General features: G+C 37.8%; 1 protein-coding gene across 3 annotated transcripts in view; it reads left to right on the plus strand.

Annotated features, from left to right (window-relative positions):
• Positions 1–25,333, plus strand: part of LOC128702074 (WD repeat domain 37) — a 41,708-nt gene extending 16,375 nt beyond the window's left edge. For all 3 annotated transcript variants that reach the window (XM_053796079.1, XM_053796093.2, XM_053796087.2), the window contains 4 exons: positions 7,315–7,453; positions 13,833–13,902; positions 15,002–15,178; positions 16,540–25,333. In XM_053796079.1, the coding sequence (XP_053652054.1) occupies positions 7,315–7,453; positions 13,833–13,902; positions 15,002–15,178; positions 16,540–16,674 (521 nt within the window). In that variant the 3' untranslated portion in view covers positions 16,675–25,333. The remainder of the gene's footprint in view (positions 1–7,314; positions 7,454–13,832; positions 13,903–15,001; positions 15,179–16,539) is intronic.
• The last annotated feature ends 398 nt before the right edge of the window (positions 25,334–25,731 follow it).

Below are 25,731 nucleotides of genomic sequence, written 5' to 3' on the forward strand. Positions count from 1 at the left end.
AAGAAAAACTTTCACCAACATTTACTCCATCACTGTCTTGCCAGAAGGGTGCTTTACACTACAGTTTTTAAACTGCAACATTAACACCCCTCCTTCAGAGTGCAGGCACTGTACTTCCCATCTCCAGGACTCAAGTCCGGCCTGCCAGTTTCCCTGAATCCCTTCATAAATGTTACTTTGCTCACACTCCAACAGCACGTCAAGTATTAAAAACCATTTGTCTCCATTCACTCCTATCAAACACGCTCACGCATGCCCGCTGGAAGTCCAAGCCCCTTGCACACAAAACCTCCTTTACCCCCTCCCTCCAACCTCTCCTAGGCTGACCCCTAACCCGCCTTCCTTCCACTACAGACTGATACACTCTTGAAGTCATTCTGTTTCACTCCATTCTCTCTACATGTCCGAACCACCTCAACAACCCTTCCTCAGCCCTCTGGACAACAGTTTTGGCAATCCCACACCTACTCCTAACTTCCAAACTACAAATTCTCTGCATTATATTCACACCACACATTGCCCTCAGACATGACATCTCCACTGCCTCCAGCCTTCTCCTCACTGCAACATTCATCACTCATGCTTCACATCCATATAAGAGCATTGGTAAAATTATACTCTCATACATTCCCCTCTTTGCCTCCAAGGACAAAGTTCTTTGTCTCCACAGTCTCCTAAGTGCACTGCTCACCCTTTTCCTCTCGTCAATTCTATGATTCACCTCATCTTTCATAGACCCATCCGCTGACACGTCCACTCCCAAATATCTGAATACATTCACCTCCTCCATACTCTCTCCCTCCAATCTGATATCCAGTCTTTCATCACCTAATCTTTTTGTTATCCTCATAACCTTACTCTTTCCTGTATTCACTTTTAATTTTCTTCTTTTACATACCCTACCAAATTCATCCACCAACCTCTGCAACTTCTCTTCAGAATCTCCCAAGAGCACAGTGTCATCAGCAAAGAGCAACTGTGACAACTCCCACTTTGTGTGATTCTTTATCTTTTAATCCCATGCCTCTTGCCAAGACCCTCGCATTTACTTCTCTTACAACCCCATCTATAAATATATTAAACAACCACGGTGACATCACACATCCTTGTCTAAGGCCTACTTTTACTGGGAAATAATCTCCCTCTTTCCTACATACTCTAACTTGAGCCTCGCTATCCTCGTAAAAACTCTTCACTGCTTTCAGTAACCTACCTCCTATACCATACACCTGCAACATCTGCCACATTGCCCCCCTATCCACCCTGTCGTACACCTTTTCCAAATCCATAAATGCCACAAAAAGCTCTTTAGCCTTATCTAAATACTCTTCACTAATATGTTTCACTGTAAACACCTGGTACACACACCCCCCTACCTTTCCTAAAGCCTCCTTGTTCATCTGCTATCCTATTCTCCGTCTTACTCTTAATTCTTTCAATAGTAACACATTATATCACTTAAGAGGAGAGCTTTTTTGGATTTAGTTTAATTAACAACTGCAGACATCTTTACTTTTAATTGCAATTAATCATTGTTTTTCCAAATAGAACTTGCATACCATTATAGGCAAGTGCCACTTTACGGCATTTCACTAAAGCAGCTGTTTTTAATTATACCCACTCTTCATTTATTCAGACTTCCTACAGTAAATATATTCACCACTCACTATAAGCTAAGGACAAAAATGTTTTAAAGTAAGTAATGTGTGAACTGTATATGCATTTTTTAGGCCTAGCTCTATTGTTCATTTAATATAAGATAGTGTAAACATGTTATCAGGCTTTTATAATCATTTAACCCCTTCAGGGTCCAAGGCCCAAATCTGAAGTGGTGCCCCAGTGTCCAAGAATTTTCCAAAAAAAAAATTTTGTTATTTTTTCTTATGAAATGGTAGAGAATCTTTTTGTGAAGGTAATAAAACAAAAAGTATGAAATTTGATGGAAAATTGACGAAATTATGCTCTCGCAAATTTTGATGTGTCAGCGATATTTACGAATCGGCAATTTTGCTGACTTTGACTTCCATTTTAGGCTAATTACATCATTCCATGCGACCAAATTCTTAGCTATTTCACTAGTATTACTTCTATTCTATTGATTGAGCACAAGAAATCGCCAAGTCAACTGTTTCAACTACAAAATAAAGTGATCGGAAATTGGTAATTTGGCCAATTTAACACAAAGTTCAAAATATTCCAATTTCAAAATAGCGTCCTGAATAAACAATGTAGGCATTCCTGGCACTAAACTAACATTTCCTTGGTTCATTAGTTACGTTTTGAGGCTTTACAAATAAATCCCATATTGATTTTTTATTCACATAATGAATTTTTATTCACACCAAAAAATAGAAGATTTACTGTTACGCAATATTGTAATAATTGTATAAATATCATCACCACATTTGTGAATGTATATTAGACCCACCAGCTGGCGTGTATTAGATGTGTGAGGTCGTTTGTTTACTCTTGAACATCGGCAAAAATTTAACATTTCCGCTACTTTGAGCTCAGTTTCAAGCCATTTCCAGTGCTAAAACCAATCAAAATCATCTCTACTTCTGTAATATGTCTTCCATTCTATCAAATGAGACCAAGAAATTGCAAATACAACTATAAAAAACATACGAAAAAACACTGCAAAGTTGCTGTTTTAATCGAAAATCTTGGTTTCAGTTTTTTTCTCTCATTATACACAGTGTGCTGCAGGATTTGTTTTATGTGGTGCACACATACCACATAGATGTATTCTCTCATATCTAGGCCCAAGTGTACCACTCACAGTTTATCAGAGTGAGCTGAGCTCATGACGTAGATCTACGGTTTGGACCCTGAACGTAAAGCCGTAGATCTACGGGACGGACCCTGAAAGGGTTAAAAGCGAAATAAAGCTTTTTCGCTTTACAGCAGTAGTCTGGAACTCAACATGCTGTATAAACAGGGCCTTCCTGTATTTTCTTTTGTCACCATAGTATAAGCAAGGTTCAGTATTGTACTAGTATTCTTATGCTAAAAGGGCTTGTTGATGTTAATTTTGAATAAATATGGAAACAAAACTAATATGAAAGATGGAATACACGACATTCGGTGAAGATACCTGTACAGTAGTTACCTGTACAGTAGTCCCTCGTTTATCGTCCTTAATCCGTTCCTGGAAGTGGGACTATTATCGAAATAGACGATTTTTGAATCAATTTTCCCCATAAGAAATAATGTAAATACAATTAATCCGTTCCCGACACCCAAAAGTATTAAAACAAAAAAATTTTTTACATGAAATATAGATGTAGTACATAAACAATACAATGGGACATGATGAATGAAACATTAACAGCATAACACTTACCTTTATTGGTGATTCTTCTTAGTGTATGGAAGACTGGAGGAGGAGAGAGATTGGATTACTGTTTGGAAGGGGAATCCCCTTCCATCAGCACCTCAGGTACCAAGTGCTTTTCTGGGGTTACTTCTCTTCTCTGTTTTTTAATGCCACTAGGACCAGCTTGAGTCACTGGAGTCCTGTCTCGCAAAAAACTGTCCAGAGAGCTCTGTTTCTGGCGTGTCTTTAAAACTTCCCTAAAATGGGCCAAGACTCTGTTACTATACAAGTTGCCGATATGGCTTGCAACATCTTTTTTAGGGTGATGTTTCTCCATAAATCTTTCCATCCAACCCCACATTTCCTTAATTTCTGAAGAAGGCATCTTCTTCCATCTCTCTTCCTCCTCCTCTGCAGCAAGATTCTGAGCTGCGATCTGTTTCTCTTCCTGCTGAAGCTCTTGCAGCTCCTCAGTGGTTTGCTCTTCGTTGTGGTCCTCCACCAACTCTTCCACATCCTCCAAACTCACATCCAACCCCATGGAACTCCCCAATGCCACAATAGAGTTCACAACTGACATAGGCTCATCAGGGGCTTCCTCAAACCCTTCAAAATCCCTCTTGTGGACACAATCTGGCCACAAGTTTCTCCAAGCAGAGTTCAAAGTCTTGGTAGTCATTCCCTCCCAAGCCTTACCTATAAGGCTTATGCAGTGGAGAATACTGAAGTGTTCTTTCCAAAAATCTCTTAGGGTCAAGTGAGTGTCTGAGGTCACATTAAAGCACCTTTCAAACATTGCTTTGGTGTAGAGTATTTTAAAGTTTGAAATGACCTGCTAGTCCATGGGCTGGAGGAGAGGAGTGGTATTTGGGGGCAAGAACTTTACTGTGATGAACCTAAACTCCTTCAGAATTAGGTCATCCAAGTTTGGAGGATGAGCAGGTGCATTGTCCATTACTAGGAGGCACTTGAGATCCAATTTCTTTTCCAGGAGGTAATTCTTCACACTAGGGCCAAACACTTCATTGAATCACTCGATGACAATTTCCCTCGTGATCCATGCCTTATTATTAGATCTTCAAAACACACACAATTTACTCTTCATAACATTGTTTTTATTGAACACTCTGGGATTTTCAGAATGGTACACTAGTAACGGCTTCACTTTGAAATCCCCACTAGCATTAGCACAGAACATGAGCGTCAGCCTGTCTTTCATAGGCATGTGTCCTGGCCAGTGCCTTTTCCTCCTGAGTAATGTAGGTCCTCTTTGGCATTTTCTTCCAAAAGAGGCCTGTTTCGTCACAATTGAACACTTGTTCAGGTTTCAGTCCTTCAGCCTCTATGTACTCCTTGAATTCCTGCACATATTTTTCAGCCGCTTTTTGGTCCGAAATGGCAGCCTCACCATGCCTTATCACACTGTGCATGCCAGTACACTTCCTAAATCTCTCAAACCAACCTTTGCTGGCCTTAAATTCACTCACATCACCACTAGTTGCAGGCAATTTCTTTACCAAATCGTCATGCAACTGCCTAGCCTTTTCACAAATAATTGACATCATAAGACTATCTCCTGCTAATTGTTTCTCGTTTATCCACACCAATAATAACTTCTCAATAACTTCAAGTACTGGTGATCTCATTTTTGTCAGCATATTTACCCCTTTGGAACAACAGCTTCCTTGATTTCCTTTTTCTTGGCTATGATGAAAGATATGGTTGTACGGGATTTGTTATACATCCTGGCCAGTTCGCCCACACATTCGCCACTTTCATATTGTTCAATGATGTTTTTCTTAAATTCAGTTGTATTTCTCACCTTCTTTACCAAAGGCTTGGCACTAGGAGCTTTCTTTGGAGCCATGGTAGCTTATTTAGCACTTGCAAGCACTAAAATGAATGGAATAGCATTATGAAATATTTCGTATGAACGAGTGAGGGGACCATCGCTCACTGGTAAATAATGGCACACTGGCTGGGAAGGGAGGACAACGCGCTCAGAGCCGTGAGTACGCGTCCAGGACGAAAGATGATTAGCGAGTTAACGGACCATTTGTGAGCCAATGTTTGGACAAAATAACGCGACGATTTCCGAAAAGGACGATTATCGAGGGACCACTGTATATGAGTGTGACTAGAAATATGTATACTTGTACTGTACGAGTACGAGTGGTTAGCTTTTCCCTGTGGTCATCCACTAACTCTTCCACATCCTGGCCACTCACACCCAACCCCATGGACTTTCCCAAAGATGCAATAGATTCCACAATAGGCATAGGGTCATCAGGGTCAGCCTCAAACCCTTCAAAAGCCTTCTCAAGGACACATTTTGGTCAGTTTTCTCCAAGCAGAGTTTATCGTCCAGGAAGTCACTCCCTGCCAAGCCTTATCTATAAGGCTTATGCAGTTGAGGATTTTGAAGTGATTCCTCCAGAACTCTCTTAGGGTGAATTCAGTGTCCGAGGTCGCCTCAAAGCGCCTTTGAAACAGTGCTTTGGTGTAGAGTTTTTTGAAGTTTGGAATGACTTGCTGGTCCATGGGCTGGATGAGAGGAGTGGTATTAGGGGGCAAGAACTTCACTGTGATGACACTAAACTCCTCCAACAGTTGGTCTTCCAAGCCTGGAGGATGAGCAGGACCATTGCCCATTACCAGGAGGCCCTTGAGTGGCAGTTGATTTCCCAGGAGGTATTTCTTCACACTTGGGCCAAACACTTCACTGACCCACTCAATGAAAATTTGCCTCGTTACCCATGCCTTATTGTTAGCCTTCCACATCATACACAATTTACTCTTGATGACATTGTTTTTCTTGAACACTCAGGGATTTCAGAGTGATACACCAGTAAAGACTTCACTTTGAAATCCCCCCTAGCATTACCACAGAACAAAAAAGTTAGCCTATTCCTCATAGGTTTGTGCCCCAGCAGTGCCTTTTCCTCTTGCGTGATGTAGGTCCTCTTTGGCATTTTCTTCCAAAAGAGGCCTGTTTCGTCACAATTGAAGACTTGTTGGGGGAGGAATCCTTCAGCCTCTATGTACTCCTTGAATTCATTAACAGAGTCTTCAGCCCCACATTTGTCCAAACTTGCGACCTCGCCATGCCTTACCACACTGTATGCCAGCTCACTTCTTGAATTTGTCGAACCAGCCTCTGCTGGCCTTAAATTCACTAACAGCAGCACTCGTTCCAGGCATATTTTTTGCGAGATCTGCATGCAACTGCCTTGCCTTTTCACAAATTATCACCTCCAGAACACCTTCTCCTGCTAACTTTTTCGTTGATCCACACCAACAACTACTTCTCAACATCTTCGATTGCTTGCGATCTCTGTTTTGTTAGCAAATTTACCCCTTTCGCAATATCAGTTTCCTTGATTTCTTGTTTCTTCACCAGGATGGAACTGATTGTTAATGCAAACTTCCCGTTCATCCTGGCAAGATCAGCCACGTGTACACCACTTCGTGCTTTGTTTTGAATTCTTTCTTGAATTCTATCATGTTTCTCGCCTTCTTTATCAAAGGGCTGGCACTCAACTTTCTTTGGCCTTGTAATGGCTTATTTAGCAGTCGCACTCAATAAACAAACACAAAAGAACAATGGATTATTACAAAATGTTTTGGATGAACTCGCGGGGTGATGCTCACTCCTGTGTTTGTGACTGAGTCACAAACACATGGGATGCTTTATGTGGGTGCTCAGTTCCAGGAAATGAGTGGCTGAGTCACGCGAGCAGGCGGACGAATTTGGTATGGACCATTTTCAGCTGTACAGAAACTGAGTGGATGTACGAAAACTGGGACAAAATTTTGACGAAAAGTCGTCGAAAACCGAATCGTGTGTAATCTAGGGCATATGAAAACCGAGGTTTGACTGTACTGTTATTGAATGAGATTACAAACTTCTGTGCATTTTTTAACTGATTGTATGGCTTTAAATCTTCTGAACTTTTTGAGACCATATTTAAGAACTGACTCAAATTTTTCTTTAGGCCATGACCAGGAATTGACTCACTGCTGCTCACACCCCACTCAACGCCTTGTAGTGACCGCTAGTAAAGATACAACTTTCCGATTGTGGGACTTCCGTGATCCAATACACTCTGTATCAGTCTTCCAGGGGCACACAGAGTATGTATATCTTCACTTATTTTCTTATTATGCTTTAATTTTTTTTACCTGATTTTTATTGTGAATTAAGTACATTAACTCTTTTGACAGTATTATAAGCTCTGCATGTTAACCCCTAAACTGTCCACACGTAGATATATGTTCACGTGCGGCAGGCTCCGAACGTAGATCAACGTTTTATTTTTCATTCCTTCAAAATTGGCGGGATATGCCTGAGTCGCCTAGACATGAGGGAATGGATGTACGCACTCAGTGTGCGCACATTGAAAAAAATCGGGGATGCTGGGGTACCACATGGTAACAACAGTTAGTTTCAGCTCCATCTTGGGTCAACATCATGGCAAACCCCCGTGATTCACTGACGCCTCGGCGTATTAACACTCTACTATTCCCGGAAAGTGATACAGAACGCGAGTTTAGTGATTTTGACTCTGATATAGCCACTAAAGATCAAGGAATTAGTGAAACTTTTGTTGATAACCCAGATGACCCTCAGGACATGACCTCTAGGGTGGCCAGTGTGGATAGTATGGACAGTGTGGCCATACCAGACCCTCAGCCCAGCACTTCTGAGGCGGCCAGTGTGGCCACAACAGACCCTCAGTCCAGCACCTCTGGGGTTGCTAGTGTTACTTCCCAAAGGCAACTCCGCAAGAGGAAATTATCATTTTACATGCGTTATGGTGATGATAGTGAAAGTGATGTAAGTGACGATGATGAAATTGATTTTATGCCGATAGGCGATTCGTTGAGTGAAAGTGATTATCATTTTTCCCCAGTGAAACGTACTTTTAGGTGTTGTAACCTACGTTCAGGCAGTGTGCCATATGTAGTCGGTGGCAAGGATTGTGGCAGGTCACGATCCGAAACCCCAGCCACTGATAGTGATAATGAAGGTGAATATGCTGGGATGGAGGAAGAAGGGGTTAGCATGGTGCCTGGACCTCGTTGCGCAGTGGGTGGGCAGACAAAGGACCGCCCAGCACCCTCTCAACCATGTGTTGCCTCCACTCCTGTCCCCTCTCCTCCTGCTCCCCCACACCCCATGCCACAGGTCCACCCTGCACCAAGTGACCTCAAATGGAACTGGACAGAAAGTACACCATTTGTGCCACATCCTTTCAATGTTGATGCCAGTGGAAGTGGCATCATGCCACACTGTCCCATTACAAATGAGTCTACAGAGTTAGACTATTTTCAACTATACTTTGATGAGCTGATGATGAACCTAATTGTTACCCAGACCAATATGTACTACCAGTATACAATGGACCACACAGATGTTTCAGAGTCTTCACAGCTGTGCAGGTGGAAAGATACAACTGTGGCTGAAATGTATTTGTTCCTTGGCACGGTCATGCTTATGCCACACACCTATAAGAGCAATATAGCACACTCCTGGTCCACAGACCACTTCATCAGTACTCCAGTCTTCCGTGACCTCCTTCCTTGCAACAGATTCACTCTGTTGCTACAAATGTTGCACTTCTCAGACAGGAATACGCCAAACAGAAATGACCTCTTATACAAAATCTGGGAATTGTTTATGTATCTGAAGCAAAAATTCAGTGCCTGCTTTTATCCATTCGAGAACATTGTCGACGAGTTCTTAGTTCTGTTCAAGGGATGACTGTCATTTAAACAATATATACAAAGCAAACGTAATCGCTTTGGTATAAAACTCTTTGTGATGTGTGAGTGTTAGCCTGGTTTTGTGTTGGATGTCATTATCTACACAGGGAAAAATACACTCGGCAATACTAGGTGCATGTTGGGCATTTCTGGGGATGTTCGCAAGATGATGGCGCCATACCTTGGCAAAGGTCATACATTATTCACAGACAACTGGTATACAAGCCCTATGCTCGCAGATTTCCTACGTGTGAACAATACTGATATATGTGGAGCAGTGAGAAGTAGAAAACACATGCCAAGGTTCACTGGAGGAAGTCTAGTAGAAGCATTTCATGCCAGTGACATCATGGCACTGATGTGGCATGACAAATGGGACGTGACGTTGCTGTTAACCATCTACATAAACGTGATGGTACAGACAGACAGACTGAGCAGGTTCAACAATGAACCTATTGTAAAGTCAGCTGCTGTCATCGACTATATGAACAATATGCGACTAGTTGACAAGTGTGACATGATGATAGGGTTTGTTGACTGTGTGCATAGGAGTCGCAAATGGTATATAAAAGTTTTTTTCCACCTTGTAGACATTGCAATGCTCAATGCCTTCAACATGTATGAAATAAAGACTGGGAAACGACAACGATATGCAGAATTCACCCTCAATATCATCAGGCAGATAGCAAAAAAGTATTGTATCACACCTATACCTGTCACTCCACAGCGACCTGTCACCCCACAACAGCGACCTGTCAATCCACAAGAAGAGGGGGAAGTGCCTGACCGAATAATTCCTAACTGTCACTGCCTGGTACCATTACCATCTACTCCAAAGAAGTACACTCAAAAAAGTGTGTTGTGTGTGCTTACACTAAACAGTGGCCCCAGGTGCGAAAAGACACAAGATACACGTGTCAGCAATGTGGGGTGGCACTCTGTATGAATCCGTGCTTCTTGGAGTACCATACAGTGGTGGACTTCTAGAAACATAAATGGGACTTGTAAACACCTTGTATGTATATATATATGTAAACAATAGTATGTGATTGAACCAGGTGTACAAATACATTTATCAGTGTGAACATGTGTGTTTGTGACAGTGTGATTACTAATTCAGTACAAAACATTTGTGTCTCATCAAGAATTGGCTATGAAATCAAAAGATCTGCAACAAAACATTATCATAACATGAAAACAACAAAAAATAGAAAAGAATTGGAAAAAAACGATAAATGTTTATTATTTCTGCAAGCAGCAGTGCCCCATGTTGCCGAAACCTCATCATTTAGCACCAACTTTGCGGGCTTATATCTCGGTAAGTACTGACCCTAAAATTTTTTTTTTTTATCCTGTACCATTTATAAAAATGCGCTCTTCAATTTAAAAACAAAAAACAAAAATTTTATTTTTCAAAATATTTGGAGCGCTGCGCAGGTGAACGTATATCGATGTTTGGACAGTTTAAGGGTTAAGAGTCTGCTTCACTTGAAATTGATATGATGTTTTCAAAGTGAATTTCTCTTTCTTAAAGGTGATTGACCTTGCATAGGAATATCAACAACTTAAAAGAACTGTTTTAACCTTTTATTTTATTTTATTTTTTTTTTTTTTTTGTGAGAGAGAGTGAATGAATGAATGAATCTGCACCATAAAAGCAAAGCACTTCTCCTGTATTACTCATGGTGGCCATGAAATCATGTATATTAAAAACAATGTTCCCTAAAACTATTTTATTTTATATATAGGCTGAAATTTTTCTTTCTTTTAGATACTAGTCTAACTAAGGGTTACCTTTTAGTTAAATTAAATTGATTACATTTTGAATTTGATCTTATTATAATACAGGTGTAATTCTGTATAATATATGGCTTAGAAGAAAGCCATTAATTATGCAAATGCATTTCAGGCACACTAATCATGTGGCTTTCTTGCATACTGTTTATATCTAGACCTAAAATAAAATTTAAGTCAGTATAGCTTAGGTAATTCATCACAATCATACATGCAATGCAACAAGTTGCAAATGAAGAATTGGTCAATTACAATACATTATATTGAAGAATTAGACCCCTTTTGCAGCATTTGGGAATCTGTGGAAACATTTTGCCAACAACTTCATGGGGAAGTGGATGTTACAAAAAACGCGATTCTAAAAGCTTAGATATCTCCAGTGAATACTAGAAAGGACTGCCCTTCTAGCATCCAGCCTGTTACTGGGTTTTCGTAACAAGTAGTCAGTATCCTTGTCCAATTATCCATTAGAATTCAGTATGATTCAATAGTGCTTCAGGATTACAACTGGTAGGCTACTAACTAGAGAAATTAAAATTTAATAAATTTATTAAGTCTAGAGGTATATTATCAAATTAAATTAAATTAAATTAATCGCAGTAATCAAAATAATATTAATCACTTCTCTCGTATACAGTATTATTGTGTTGAAAGCACATATCACATTTATAATTCTTAAGTACCGTCTGGTACATTAACATTTAATAAGATATTACAAATATGTACAAGTAAGTTTGTGTGTATGTGTGTAAGTGCTCTAAGTAGTTCGCTATGTCTCAAAACTCGACTAGACTTAAACAAGTGACTGACAAAGACCTCAAATAAACTAACTTCTTGACCAACTGGCAATCAGAACAGTCTGCTTGAACAATAAAAAGAATGCTAAGCCCAATAGCAATATAACAAGCAACTGCGACACAGAATCAGGAACAAGGAGATAATATAACGACACTAAGTGGGGACCATCAGCAGATCCTCCACAAAAGTCACAAAACTCCCATACTACTGAATCTAAGTTCAGCATAAGAAAATCCCCGACTGTGATAATACACAGATACCAGTACAAGTTAGGTCAGAAGCTACAGCTCAGGACCTGAGTTGCTCAGAGTGTCATTGCGACACAATCTCAGTACAACGTCGAAAATCACTAAGTCTATACAATGTTCTGTGAACAGAGCTCTACAGAACTAACAAGAATAATGAGACAGACAATCTGTCCAACCACCAAGCGAGTCTAGACCAGACTGAATACTTCAGGCGAGGTGAGGACACCCCCCCCTTGATCACGTGATAGCTCCGTGGGTAGCTGCAGCTCAGAAACAGAAGCCGGCAGTCTAACGAGCCACAAGCGATAATTACAGTAGTTAGACAATCAAGACTTGAACTGAGCACATAATATGTTACATCCTACCTAACCAAAGGAAGCTAAGTCAAATAACAATATAAAGCAATACATTTACGATTTAGCTATTATCGCAAATATAAGCAATATAAAATTATATGAAAAGATAATAATTATATATATATATATACATAATAATCATTGCAACCCATTCAGGGGTTGCAACAGTGGAGAAGATTCTTACACCGTAAACCATGCATGTCATAAGAGGTGACTAAAATTCCAAGACCAAGGGGCTAATAACCCCTTCTGTATAAATTACTAAATGTAAAAAGAAGAAAAAATTTTGTTTCTTCTTTTTTTGGGTCACCCTACCTTGGTAGAAGACCAGTGTGTTAAAAATTTTGCCAACAAGTGGCTTCATAAGGCCCTCAGTAAGTATTATTATACTTAAGGGCCTGGGGGATGGATTCTTGAGAGTGCAAGGCCACCATCCATGGCGGTAGTATCTCCCTACCAACCTAACACCAGCTGTATGAGAAAGGTAGTTTTTGCAGTCTCTCATGGGTTTAATTCAGAGCAGTACTTGGTCATGTCAGGAGACTTGTATGTGATGGCATTCTTTATCAGCTTTATTGTCAGCAGTGTCTCCATCAACTACAAAATTCTTGTCAAAATATTGGATTAATGTTGGCATATATGGACACAAAATGGGAAACTTACGGATAAACTTATGGACCAAAAACACCTTGGATTGACACTGAATAATCACCTTTGCTTGCATAATGACCTTGTGCAATCTGTGCCTTATTATTGGTGAAAGGCTTTTGATCCAAAGAATTGGAACTACCATTCCTTTCCTCATTTCCAACATAATTACCTCTCATCCCAAGGCACTGCACTATCCCTTACAGGATTAGGGCCTCCCCATGATTATACAATACAAATTTTATTTCTTTGCAAAGGTTACACTGTGTGATTTATATTTTATAAAGTATTGTTAAGTACAAAGAAAGCCACTAACATGCCGGGGCATTTCAGGCAGACTAATCCAAATGCTTGCACACTACTAAAAACTAAACATGGGTTATAGAGTGGTAAATTTTAATTATTCATTATTTTACCTTATTACTAAAGTAGAGTCTAAGCAATCTGTAGTGGTGACTCATGCCAGGCAAAATTGGAGAACATGCAGCTCCTAGGACTATGTTGATTATTGCATAGTTGTCTATGGTAAGGTAGTGTTTGAGATGAAATTTTTTTTTTTTTTGGAATGCATCTTGGAGTTTTTGCCTAGTACAAAAAGTGAAAGGGTTAAAAATTATTTTTCAAGGTGTACAGTAAGTTTCTGTGAAGCCTCTTGTTAAATTAAAAAAAATATAACCTCTGTATTTCACCAAATAAAGAGACATTTAAACTCAATAAACTTATGTTTGATTTTTGGAAGACCTGGTTATGGGGTTGACCACAAAAACTTGATGAACTTATGGCAGACAATATTATCTAGAAAGATATCTAGATGTATCACCTCCCTGAGCTTTGGGATTTAAGTTTGAACTGGTTAACATCTTTTAGTAATAAGATTTCCTTAATGCCCGCATTTCTTTCCAGGAGTGTAACCTCAGTTTGCTTTACAAGAGAAGATAAAGTAGTATCTGGCTCTGATGATCGCAGTGTAAAGGTTAGTATTTGCTTGCTGTATTCTTTAAGTATTGCCTCCCTCAGAAATGGTTGAGGAAAACTTCAACTCCTTTCTAACTGAGCATACTCTAAGTTGATATTGAGTCCTGTTGCATTTACACTAAGTTGATGGTGTCCATCCATCTAGATCATTTTGCCTGATTTGTGTATTCTCTCATTTATTGTCTCCTTATTTCTGATAAAATCATATTAAAGAATATTTACCTACACCCTTTACGTATATCTGGCTTTTACATATTCACACTTAAAAAGCAAAGCTTTATATAAAAATTAGTCCCTTATATTGCTTGTGTGTACCCCCAAGTTTTGCTCAAATAATTTTAGAGCAGCCTGGATTATACTTCATTTTGTTCTGTTATCTATCTGCATTCTGTCTTTAAAATTAAAAGAATGTTTTTTTTTTATTTTGATCTTTAGTCATGATTAAATTCAAATTTATTTTCCCCACTAACATAAATTATTTAGGAAGATGATATTCATAGTAATTATTATCTGTTTTCTTTAGACACTTAGTTTCTATACAATAATTTGAATTCTGTATTGGTGTCAATCAAATTTCTTAATAAGATCCCTTTTTTTGATCTTGAACCATTTTTTCAATAGGTCATAGGTATCAGCAATTCCCTTGACAAGTTCCTATTAGCAAAGGATCCTTCTAGCAGTTTTTCCTTGTATTGCTTTTGCCTGTTCTTTTTCTGTTGTATTGTGTTTACCAGTTCAAAGTGCTGTACAGTATTGAAGTTTCTGAACTACTACTGACCTTTCACAGTTCATCCAAAGGAATTCACTAGAAGCCTTATCAGTACACTGGAAAGGCATACCTAGGAATGTGCATTGCTGGTATCCTAAGTTGGCATCTACTGAGGAATCAGTGGTTTGGAACTTTGCTGGTGGAAATATTGTAATAATAAGGTTCCATAGTAACAGGGTTACCTTTGCCAATTAGTAGGTAACATTTCAGCTGACTTGAAAAATCATAGTTAGCTTTTAATAAACTCCATCAGTCTCTTCAGATACCTTGTGTATCCCATAATCAAAATGTCTAAAAAATAGATAATTTCTAATTATAATTTTCATAGGTTTGGGATGTGAAGAACATGCGTTCTCCATTGGCAACAATTCGGCTTGACTCTCCAGTAAATCGCCTGGCTGTCTCGCCAACCAATGTCATTGCTATTCCCCATGATAACCGTCACGTGCGTCTGTATGATCTAACAGGAAATCGCCTCGCTAGATTACCACGAAGTAATAGACAGGTGAGACCAAACTATTTGTTGTGGACTATAGGCATTCTTAGGCCTTTAAGATTTAAGCTAAATTAACTGTGATGGAAATATGGAGTCTAATGAATTCCCAAAAGTTGTCCAGGATTATTTTCTAAAGCAATTTGTGACAGAATCATTTTGCTTGTCTTAGTTGTGGCAAGCAAGGAGGCCCATGTAGATAATCTGTCACAAAAGAGCTGTAAAATGTAGTTCTAAATTTTCCATTAATCACTGGAGAACTATTGCAGTTAAAAAAAGTAAGGACCTATTAATGGTAATTTTTATTTAGTTTCCTTTATGTAATGTGCAAAATTGTTTATGAATATTGAATAATGGGGTCGATTTTGTTTTTTGAGCTAAGAATAGACTACAATCTTAAAGGCTTAATTAAAACTTAATTCAAAGGTACATTCACTTATCTGACCTCCAGTGGGACCAGGGCATTTGAACAGGTACTTTGAAAAGTTGGATTATTTATTAATCAATTCCCAACTCTACCCTGACACAAACTGGATGAAAGACAAGTATAGGGTAGGTACTCAGGGGCACAGCTGGAAGTTAGACACAGATGATCCACATGGATGTTAAGAAGCATTTCTTCAGTCTCAGGGTGGTCAGGAAGTTGAATGTTCTCGATGAAGAAGGGGTGGAGGCAGACTCCACATGTAGTTTTCAGATTAGGAGGGACTGAATCTGGCAAATGGCATATTGAAAGGTGGAGTGAGGAGCTATGACTCAAACCCTACAACCATGTATAGGCAAGTACATATAGGTAATTACACATACTGGCACAAGCAGTTATGAAGACTCTAGATGAGGAAAGCAGGCCAGAAACAGAGTACTATCTAAAGAGGAGGGGAGGGGGACTCTTTCTTGTGTCCAGCTCACACACACACTGTGGTCTGGGGGGTCGATCCCTGGTATGGCTGGAAAACATTAGGACATATTTCCTTAAGATACCTGCTGTCCAGTGTTCACCTATCAGTAAAGTGGGTACATGGGTGTTAGTAGACTGGTGTGGGTTGCATCCTGTTACAAAATTGACTAGTTTGCCCGAATGCTCTGTGTAACAATGGGCTTTCTATAGAGTAGCATGTCATTGATGTCAGCTAGATCTGTATACATTGTACATGTACTTGTAGAAATAAAGATTATTATTATTATTATAACTTTACAATATGATAGAAAAAAAAGCCTTGAATAACCATTACCTCAAATCTGGCACTTATTCATATAAAGTACTTGCTTGTGCTTGGTGCTGTTGAACAGTTTATTATTATTTAAAAATACTGTGTTTTTCAGTAGTTAGAAATGTGATTTTCAATCATTAATGCAAACAATTTCCTGGTCAGTGTCATCGGCGCATGGTGTGCAGTGTGGCTTGGGGTGACGACTCGCTAGGAGCACGCTGCAATCTCTTCACAGCTGGTTTTGACCGCATTGTATATGGTTGGTCCATACACTCCTTTAAAGAAGGCAAGGACTGAATACTGAAAGTCCTTATAACTTAGAGGTTGCCTCTGTATTGGTTCATATTAGCTTACCTCTTGATACATTCTTCATCACCTTTATGCTGAGTTCACAGGGCTACACTGGCAGGCTTAATATGATCTTCAGGTAATTACCATAGGAGGTTTCATATGAGGGTAAGTCCTCTTGATACTTTTAATAAAGCTTTTGAATAATTATAATGTACTCTAATAGTTAGTGTGCTCTTAATATAACTGCATATGTCTGTGTTCAAGAGTTGCACAAGAATTATAAAAATGTGATCTCATAGAGTATATTAATTTCATTGTTCATGTTCATTTTGAACAGAACCCATTGTATTTTCTTTATCCGTATCACATTCATAAACTACAATATATTTATTGTACAGTACAGTATTTTTATTGTACAATATTTTTGTCTAGGTTTAAAGCTTGTTAAATATGTGCAAGTGTTAGGATCTAATAAAATTTGAAATGAACAATTAGGGCTATAAATTGCCTCTAAAGGCAATGTCATATTGTCACTCTCTCTACTATACTATAGTTAGAATATCAGTACTATGTTAGGCCAGTAGTACACTGTATATGAGTGCCCCAGAAGATCAGATGAAGTAGAAATGAATAATACTAATATATAATACTGGTCAACCCATCCTTATAATCACTGTCCTGAGAGTTGCATATTGACATATAATGATGACATTTATTGCTTGTTTTTGGCACCTTAGCATAACTATTGCAGATTTTTTGTTCAAATTGTAGTATTGTATTTTTTGAAGTTTTTAACATTTGTGGTGGAGTCTTGATCCTTCATCTCCTAATTGTGACTTAGTCTCTGATCTGTGTATTTAGGATTGCTACTTGAGACTTTTTTTTTTTTAACTTTCATTAATTGCTAACTTTGAGGACAGGCTGTACTGGCGCCAGGAGAAAATTACCCTTCTGTAAAGCATTAGGAAAGTTACTACAGAAAATATAGTCAAAATAAGCTTGAGTAATCTGAAGCCCAGCACAGTATCTACTGTGCAGTATTACCAAGATTATCTGTTGTACAAACTGTTATTTATTTTTATTTATTTCAATAGAAATGCTTTACTGGATTAAATTTTTTGCAAACCAGCCTCTCCCACAGAGTTTGGGTGACCTGAAAAAGAGTAACACTTTCACTGTCACTCTATCAATGTCTTGGCAGAAACATGCCAACATTACACCTTGGATGCTCCTCTGTCTTGCAATATCCCAACCCCTCCCTCATAGTGCAGGCATTGTACTTCCCATCTCCAGGACTAAAGTAGATATTAGTGCATTCAATTATGCTGAAGCTAGCAGTCATTTCTTCAACTCAAATCTCATAAGAAATTATGTTCATTATTTAAACTATCTAGAAGAGATGTTTTTGTTTTGCATTTAGCTAGGTGTATAGGAATTCATGTTTTGTGTGTGCATGTCATTCTCTATTTGAGTTTGGAGTCAGCCTTTACTGTTTCATGAGCTGACCCACTTCATGTATTTTCTGCTCTTTGTAAAACTGCTTTTTAATGTCTGTGGTTCATCTCAGCTTTACTTTGTATCCCTCCCTACTTGCCTGTACTCATTTATTTGTATTCACAGGGATTGATATCCCTATGCTCCATTGGCTTTCTCATTCAGCTTTAAACTCATGGATGGGGGTTATTATTCAATTAAGTTTTCCACCTCTAATTTTTTTCTCATTTCTTTTCAGTATACTATTTTGATTTTTAGCTTACATCAGTTTTTCCTTTTTTTGTCTTCACAACTTTAAAATAATATTTCTGTTAATCTTTTCAGTACTAATTCATTCCCTTGTATTTTGCCACCTTTTTATTTACCATCCCAGATTTACCATTTAGTATGATTCTTTCTTCTTTCAACACACCGGCAGTATCCCACCGAGGCGGGGTGGCCCAAAAGGAAAAACGAAAGTTTCTCCTTTTACATTTAGTAATATATACAGGAGAAGGGGTTACTAGCCCCTTGCTCCCGGCATTTTAGTCTCCTCTTACAACACGCATGGCTTACGGAGGAAGAATTCTGTTCCACTTCCCCTTGGAGGTAAGAGGAAATAAACAAGAATAGGAACTAGTAAGAAAATAGAAGAAAACCCAGTGGGGTGTGTGTATATATATGCTTGTACATGTATGTGTAGTGTGACCTAAGTGTAAGTAGAAGTAGCAAGATGTACCTGAAACCTTGCATGTTTATGAGACAGAAAAATAGACACCAGCAATCCTACCATCATGTAAAACAATTACAGGCTTTCGTTTTACACTCACTTGGCAGGACGGTAGTACCTCCCTGGGCGGTTGCTGTCTACCAACCTACTACCTAGGATCTATCTGTCTATATATATATATATATATATATATATATACACCTACCATCCGACTTACGACAGAGTTCGGTTCCGAGAAACTGGTCGTAAGTCAAAATGGTCGCAAGTCGAACTTTACTACTGAATATCAACAAAACATTTTTGTAATGACTTTATATTATTGTTTTATTTGGGTATTTCATGTTTTACTTTACTTTTTATGTTGTTAGTACTGTATTTTATACTGTAAGGTTTAGGATAAACACTGTGTACAACACAAATAGTTGTTTATTTCCCAGAAATTTGGCATAAAAAACACGGTCGTAAGTTGAGTGGTCGTAAGTCAAGCAGGTCGTAAGTCGGATGGTAGGTGTATTTTGACGTGCCGTAGGAGTGTAAGCAAGGTAACATTTATGAAGGGATTCAGTGAAACCGGCAGACCAGACTTGATGCCTGGAGATGGGATGTACAGTGCTGGCACTCTGAAGGAGGGGTGTTAATGTTGCAGTTTTATAACTGTAGTGTAAGCATGCCTCTGGCAAGACAGTGATGGAGTGAATGATAATGAAAGTTTTTCTTTTTCGGGCCACCCTGCCTTGGTGGGAAGCGGCTGATGTATTAATAATAATAATAAATATATATTTGCTTTTTTTTCACGTGTTATGCGTGAATGTGTGTATGCATGTGTGCGAGTTCGCATGTGATTACTGCTTTACAGTTACCCATGTCATAATTACTGCAGTTTGTAATATACTTTTTAAAGTTTTCATAGGTTTTAAAATTACTGTTTCTGTTTGAGTTTGCAAAGGATGAACTCCTGAGCTAAGGTCTTTCTCTTACCTTTGAATTTACTGAAGAGATTTAGTTATGTTTAATTTATTTTCAAAACTGCATTCCATCAGCCTGTTATGTAATTATGTACAGTATTTGTAATAATTTATGTTGTTAAAGGGGTAGACTTATATTAGTAGTGTCTCAATGCTTTTTTTATTTTAATTTATCATATTGTACTTATTTGGCAGTAGTTGTTGCATACTACCTTCTAGAGCACACTCCACTCCATATACATTTGCAAATAAATAATTTATCTTTTTACACTGTTTTTTTTTTTTTCATAATTTATGTCCTCTGGTCCTCACTGTTGTCAGTCCTCCCCAAATTTCATTTTCTTTCATCTTACATTTAAGGCAAATTAATGGTTTGAGTTATATCTTCATGCACACACATGCATGTGTATTGTGGTTATGATCCATACATTTTTTGTGTGGCTGTGTTATGTATGTGTGTGTGTGTGTGTGTGTGTGTTTTGTATTTGTGTAAATGTTTTGTAGGTGTGTTTTATCATTTTTTAGTATAGTATATGGCTTGTTTTAGGAAGAATATTGGTCAGCTACATTACAGTAAGAAAATACAGTAGATGCACCTTTCTTTCTTTAGCTATGTATATGTTAACTGGAGCTTCATATAGTAGTCTGCTACATATTTGCATAATTGGTAAAGTTACTGACTGTGTCAGGTAAATGGCATGAGCAGTTAATGAGACATTTGTTATGGCTATGTTTTGCTCTTCAAAAATTTCATCAAACTGTAATTGGTTTGATAAAGCTCATGACAGGTGAGATGTAGCTGTACTAAATCTTCTCATTAACTGCTTTAGTGTCCTTTTGCTTCAAAGTCTGCTGTTTACTCTTTTTTTTTGCCTTTACAGTGACTACTGTTTCTCTGTTTCTTATTTGCTTGTTTTTTCTACATTGTTTATCCATTGTTTATACCTCTTCTCATTCCATCTGAGGCTATTTTCAGTTATAAATTTTCTCGATCCTCACGTGGTGACTGCTTTATATAGCTAAACTAAATTTTAGAATTCCACAGATATTTAAAATTAAAAGTTGGATTAGTTGTCCTGTGGATTGATAGGCAATGTTCTCGCCTCACACACTGAGTGTCCTTGGTTCAATCCCTGGCCAGGTGGAAACATTGGAAGTGTTTCCTTACACCTGCTGTCCCTGTTCACCTAGCAGTAATTAAGTACAGTACCTGAGTGTTAGCCGACTTGTGTGGGGTCACATCCTAGAGAAGATTAAAGGACCCCAATGGAAATAAGCTGCAGTCCTCAAAAATTCACTGACTTTGATTATCCTGGATGACTAACCTTTCGAATTAAAAATCTGAACAAATCATATCTTAAAAGATGTAGATCAGCATTGCAGAGGGAAAAACTAAATTATTACTGTTTTCTTTTACTACATCAGATGTGTAATAATTTTTTTATTTGAAAATCTCTAAATGCATGGGGGTGTCATTCAACACTGCATATGAAAAGGCATGACTAATGAGAGTCGGCTAAAAAAAAATAAGGTAAGACTTGGTGGAGCATGGGTGTAAAAATAGAGAATAGAGAATATCCAAGCATGTTTAGTAGGTCACTTTCTATTAATAATTGATAAAGTAAACCATAACTGAGAAGATATGCACCTGACTTCAAGTATATCATAGTAGTATTACTAGAAATAGAGACATGGGTAGCAGATAATCATTTTAATAAGTTTTGCTAGGTTTAGTGCTTCATTTTTTATTGTAATAATGTTTCACCCAAAATTGCACTTTATCAGATATACAGGAATGAGCAAATACACGGATCTACAAGACAAATGAGCCTGATGAAGTCAGGCTTTTAGAAAGACAGGTCACAAATGAAGTCATACAACTGTAAGATTAGTAAAGATGAGGTGAGGTATTGGTGAGAGTAAGGGTGGGGTTAAGGTGACAAGTTTATGTATATTATACGAATTGTGGAAACTGTAGGCAATAGGTCCAGCCAGCTTGTACATTCCAGTTTTTCTCAGTGGTATTGATGAAGTGGATTATTGCTGCTTCCAAAATTTTGTATCTGAATGTGTCGTTCTCATGGTGTAACAGAAGTGCTCTTCCTCAGTCCATGATGTGACGAGTTACCTGTGTGTTGTTGGCCTTATCCCTCCTACAGAAATATTTTGGAAGCAGCGGTGATCCACCTCACCAATACCATTGAACAAAATAATGGAATGTACATGTTGCCTGGATCTATTGCCCATGATTCATAACAGTAATAAACATACTAAACTAACTTGTCACCTTGCCCCCACCCATTACACTCACCAGTACCTAACTTGATTTTGCGATTTCATAACCTCATATGTGACCTGTCTTTATGTGAAACTGACCTCTTTATGCCCATTTGTCTTGCAAGGCAAAGAAGTTTAGTTTTGTACACGATAAAAGTCCAGCCTTGGGCAAAACATATTAAATAGATTCTTTGCTATCATTGTCCTTATTTCCACTTGTCAGCTTTTGCTATTGTTTTGCAAATTTGTTAATAGCTTTGCAAAATTAGCCCCTCATGTTATTTTTCTCTGATAAAATTCCTAGACCAGGTCAAAGCATTATTACTGCCATTTGTACATAGTCACACCTCATTTCTCCATATTCTATATAACTAGAAACCCTAGTTTAACAAGTGAATTATATCACTTACTAAACTAGGGCTTGAGTAATATTTATGAAGGGATTCAGGAAAACTGGTTGGCCAGATTTGAGTCCTGAAGGTAGGAATACAGTGCTTTAACTCTGAAGGAGGGACGAGTATGTTGCTGATCGAAGGGACATCTGAACTGGGATGTCGGCACACATTTGGCAAGACAGCGATCCATTTCTTCAGGTCACCCTATCTCTGCAAGAGATGCTTGGTGTTTTAAAACAGAAGCTGTTAGTCCCAGCAATTCTGGATATATGGGTATACTATCTGTATTAATTTTTTTTTTTTTTTTCATTTATTTACAGAAAGTGCTAACCCCACCTTTTCTCATATTTAAATTTATTATTTATTTTCTAAAATACGTTTACCCTACAGAACTAATTTTAAAGCCATCCAGTGCCACTATACTAGCCTTTGTAATTGTAATGCAACAGATCATATCCATAGTTTAGTATCGTAAATAACTAAGAGATGTGCCATCTTATCTACCAAATCTTACCTTTCAGTGTTAAGTTTTATATTTGTCAGCAAGATGCACGGGTAACTTTAATCCTATTCACTATGTTTTAACACTCCCTCCTCCTTTGTCTGTCCTTTTAGTTTACATTGCTCACTTTTATGATTTATTTACACTACAGTTAACTGTAGTGTAAGCTCGCCTTTGGCAAGACAGTGATGGAGCGAATGGTGAAAATTTTTCTTTTTTGGGCCACCCCACCTAGATGGGAAATGGCCTGTGTTAATAATAGAAAATAAAATTAACAGTACCCTAATTTCATGCATTTTTAAAGCAAAATTGTATTTAAAATGATACCATTTTTCCTGTCTCATTAACAGCTAATTCCATAAATAGTACTTAAATATACTGTACTGTGCCTAAATATATTATTGAATAAACTCGTATTAAACCATAACTAGGTACAGTATATACTCGGTGTTATTTACACTTTGTACATGCATTTTTAATATTAAAAATATTTCCTTATGCCATCCATTTTTGATGCATTCTGATATTGCCCAGATTATAACAATCTTTTTATACTAATTAATATAAAAAAAAATCAATATTAGCTCCAAATACACATGTCCATCCATCCATATTTCCTCCATGTTCTTCCTGTCAACAACAGAATTGTAAAGTGCAATTTAACCAGTATTACTGGAGCCAATGTACCATATTTAATTCATTAAATTTTGTAAATTACTGTAATAACTTTTAAGCTTCAGCTGCTACATCATACAAGTCCAAGAAAGATGTTATATTGTACTGTAATTTGATATTTAATTTGTGAGTGTTTGTCTTCCCAGTATTATTATATTTAGGGGGAAGCACTAAACCTATAAGGATCTTACAGTGCCTGGGGAATAGTAGGCAATCAAGTTTGATCCAAGGAAGTGGAAGACAAGTCTAATTCCTTGGATCAACAGTCAACCAGCATCAAGAAACCTCCCTTGAGGGAATATCTTTCCAGTAAAATGTATGTATGTATTGCATATTGAGGTTTTTCATTTGGTTCAGTGCACTGGGTAATCTTAACTTGTGTATACCTGGTTTAGTAAATATATCCCAAGTTTAACAAGCATGTCAAATATGTATTTCATAATATACAATGTAAAAATTTTAAGCTTTAGTTCTCATAGTAAATAGAGAAGAAAAGTACTGGTATGTATAAAAGTGAGAAGTCAAATTAACATACAGAACTGTATGTTGTATCGAGTCTCCATAAAATAGAAATTTAAGTTTCTGGTACAAATAATGACAGTTAAAAATATGTAAAGTGGGATACTCCTGTTAATTCCCTGATAATCATATCTATTCTGCCATACTTTGTTGTTGGCCTTACAGAAAAATACTTGAATTAATAAAGCTTGGAATGTTTGAATAAATACAATAAATGATGGTTAGTGAGCTTGTACACTATTACAAGTGTGTGTGTTGTGTTTACTCACCTATATGTGGTTGCAGGGGTCAAGTCATAGCTCCTGGCCCCACTTCTTCACTGGTTGCTACTAGGTTCACTCCTGGCTCCAAGAGCCTTATCATACCTCTTCTTAAAGCTATGTATGGATTCCACCTCTACTACACTCTCGGGTAGAGCATGCATGTGTGTGTTTGTGGTTGCAGGGGTCCAGTCACAGCTCTTGGCCCCTTGTGTGTGAGCATGGGTATGTGTAAGCATGTGTGTGAGTGCATGAGTATTGTTTTTGCAGAGGTTGAGTCACAGCTGTGTGAATGGAGAGAGTGTGAGCAAGTGAGTGAGAGTATGTGAGTGAGTCTGTAAATTATCTCAAAAGTATTAATTACTGTTGACATTTAAGGATACTACATTTTTTCATAGGATAAGGTAAATGGAATTTGTGATTGCCATATGTACTAATATAATCATTCCTTAATCCTATACTATGGATTATGTAAATAATTGTACAGATAATTCAGTAACAGTTTTGAATGGGCTCGAGAGTAATGTTTGGCATTTAGCTCGCATTCTGTACATTGTAGTTGCAGCAATATTTTCTCCAAGCTTTATCATCTAGTGTAAGGTCTATCTAGTCAGAAGCATTTTGTGCTCTGAACCAAAGTATTCACACATGTTTTATATCAGGGTAATGTCTGTCACTTGAATGCAAGATTGAGCCCAGCTCTGAACCAAATTATATTTTTGTTTTGAATTAAAATTATATTTTAGAATATAACCTTGGGTAGTAATTTTGTGTTTTTGCCAAAGATTACATTGTGTTCTGAAGCAGTACAGTAACATTAACAAGAGTTTAATATTATAATGAGAACATAGTAAATGTCTGTACTTACATCTCAGCTGTTTTTCTATCCTTAACCCTTTGACTGTCGCAACCCCAAATCCTGAGGTGTCTCCTGGTGTCGAAAAATTTTTGAAAAAAAAAAAAATAAAAAAAATTATGAAATAATAGAGAATCTTTTCCCAATGGTAATGACACCAAAAGAACAAAATTTGATAGAAAACTTGCAGAATTACGCTCTTGCAAAGTTAGCGACCTTCGCGATATTTACGAATCGGAGATTTTGCCCACTTTGAGCCCTATTTCCGGCTAATTTCATTGTTCCAGTGGACCAAACATAGCTATTTCTTTAGAATTCCATTTGTTCTATTGATTGAGTACAAGAAACTGCCCATTTACCAATTTCAACTACCCAATAATGTGGTCAGAACTTTGCAATTTGACCAATTTC

This window comes from Cherax quadricarinatus, chromosome 37 (genome assembly GCF_038502225.1).
Source record: "Cherax quadricarinatus isolate ZL_2023a chromosome 37, ASM3850222v1, whole genome shotgun sequence".
Taxonomy (NCBI): domain Eukaryota; kingdom Metazoa; phylum Arthropoda; class Malacostraca; order Decapoda; family Parastacidae; genus Cherax; species Cherax quadricarinatus.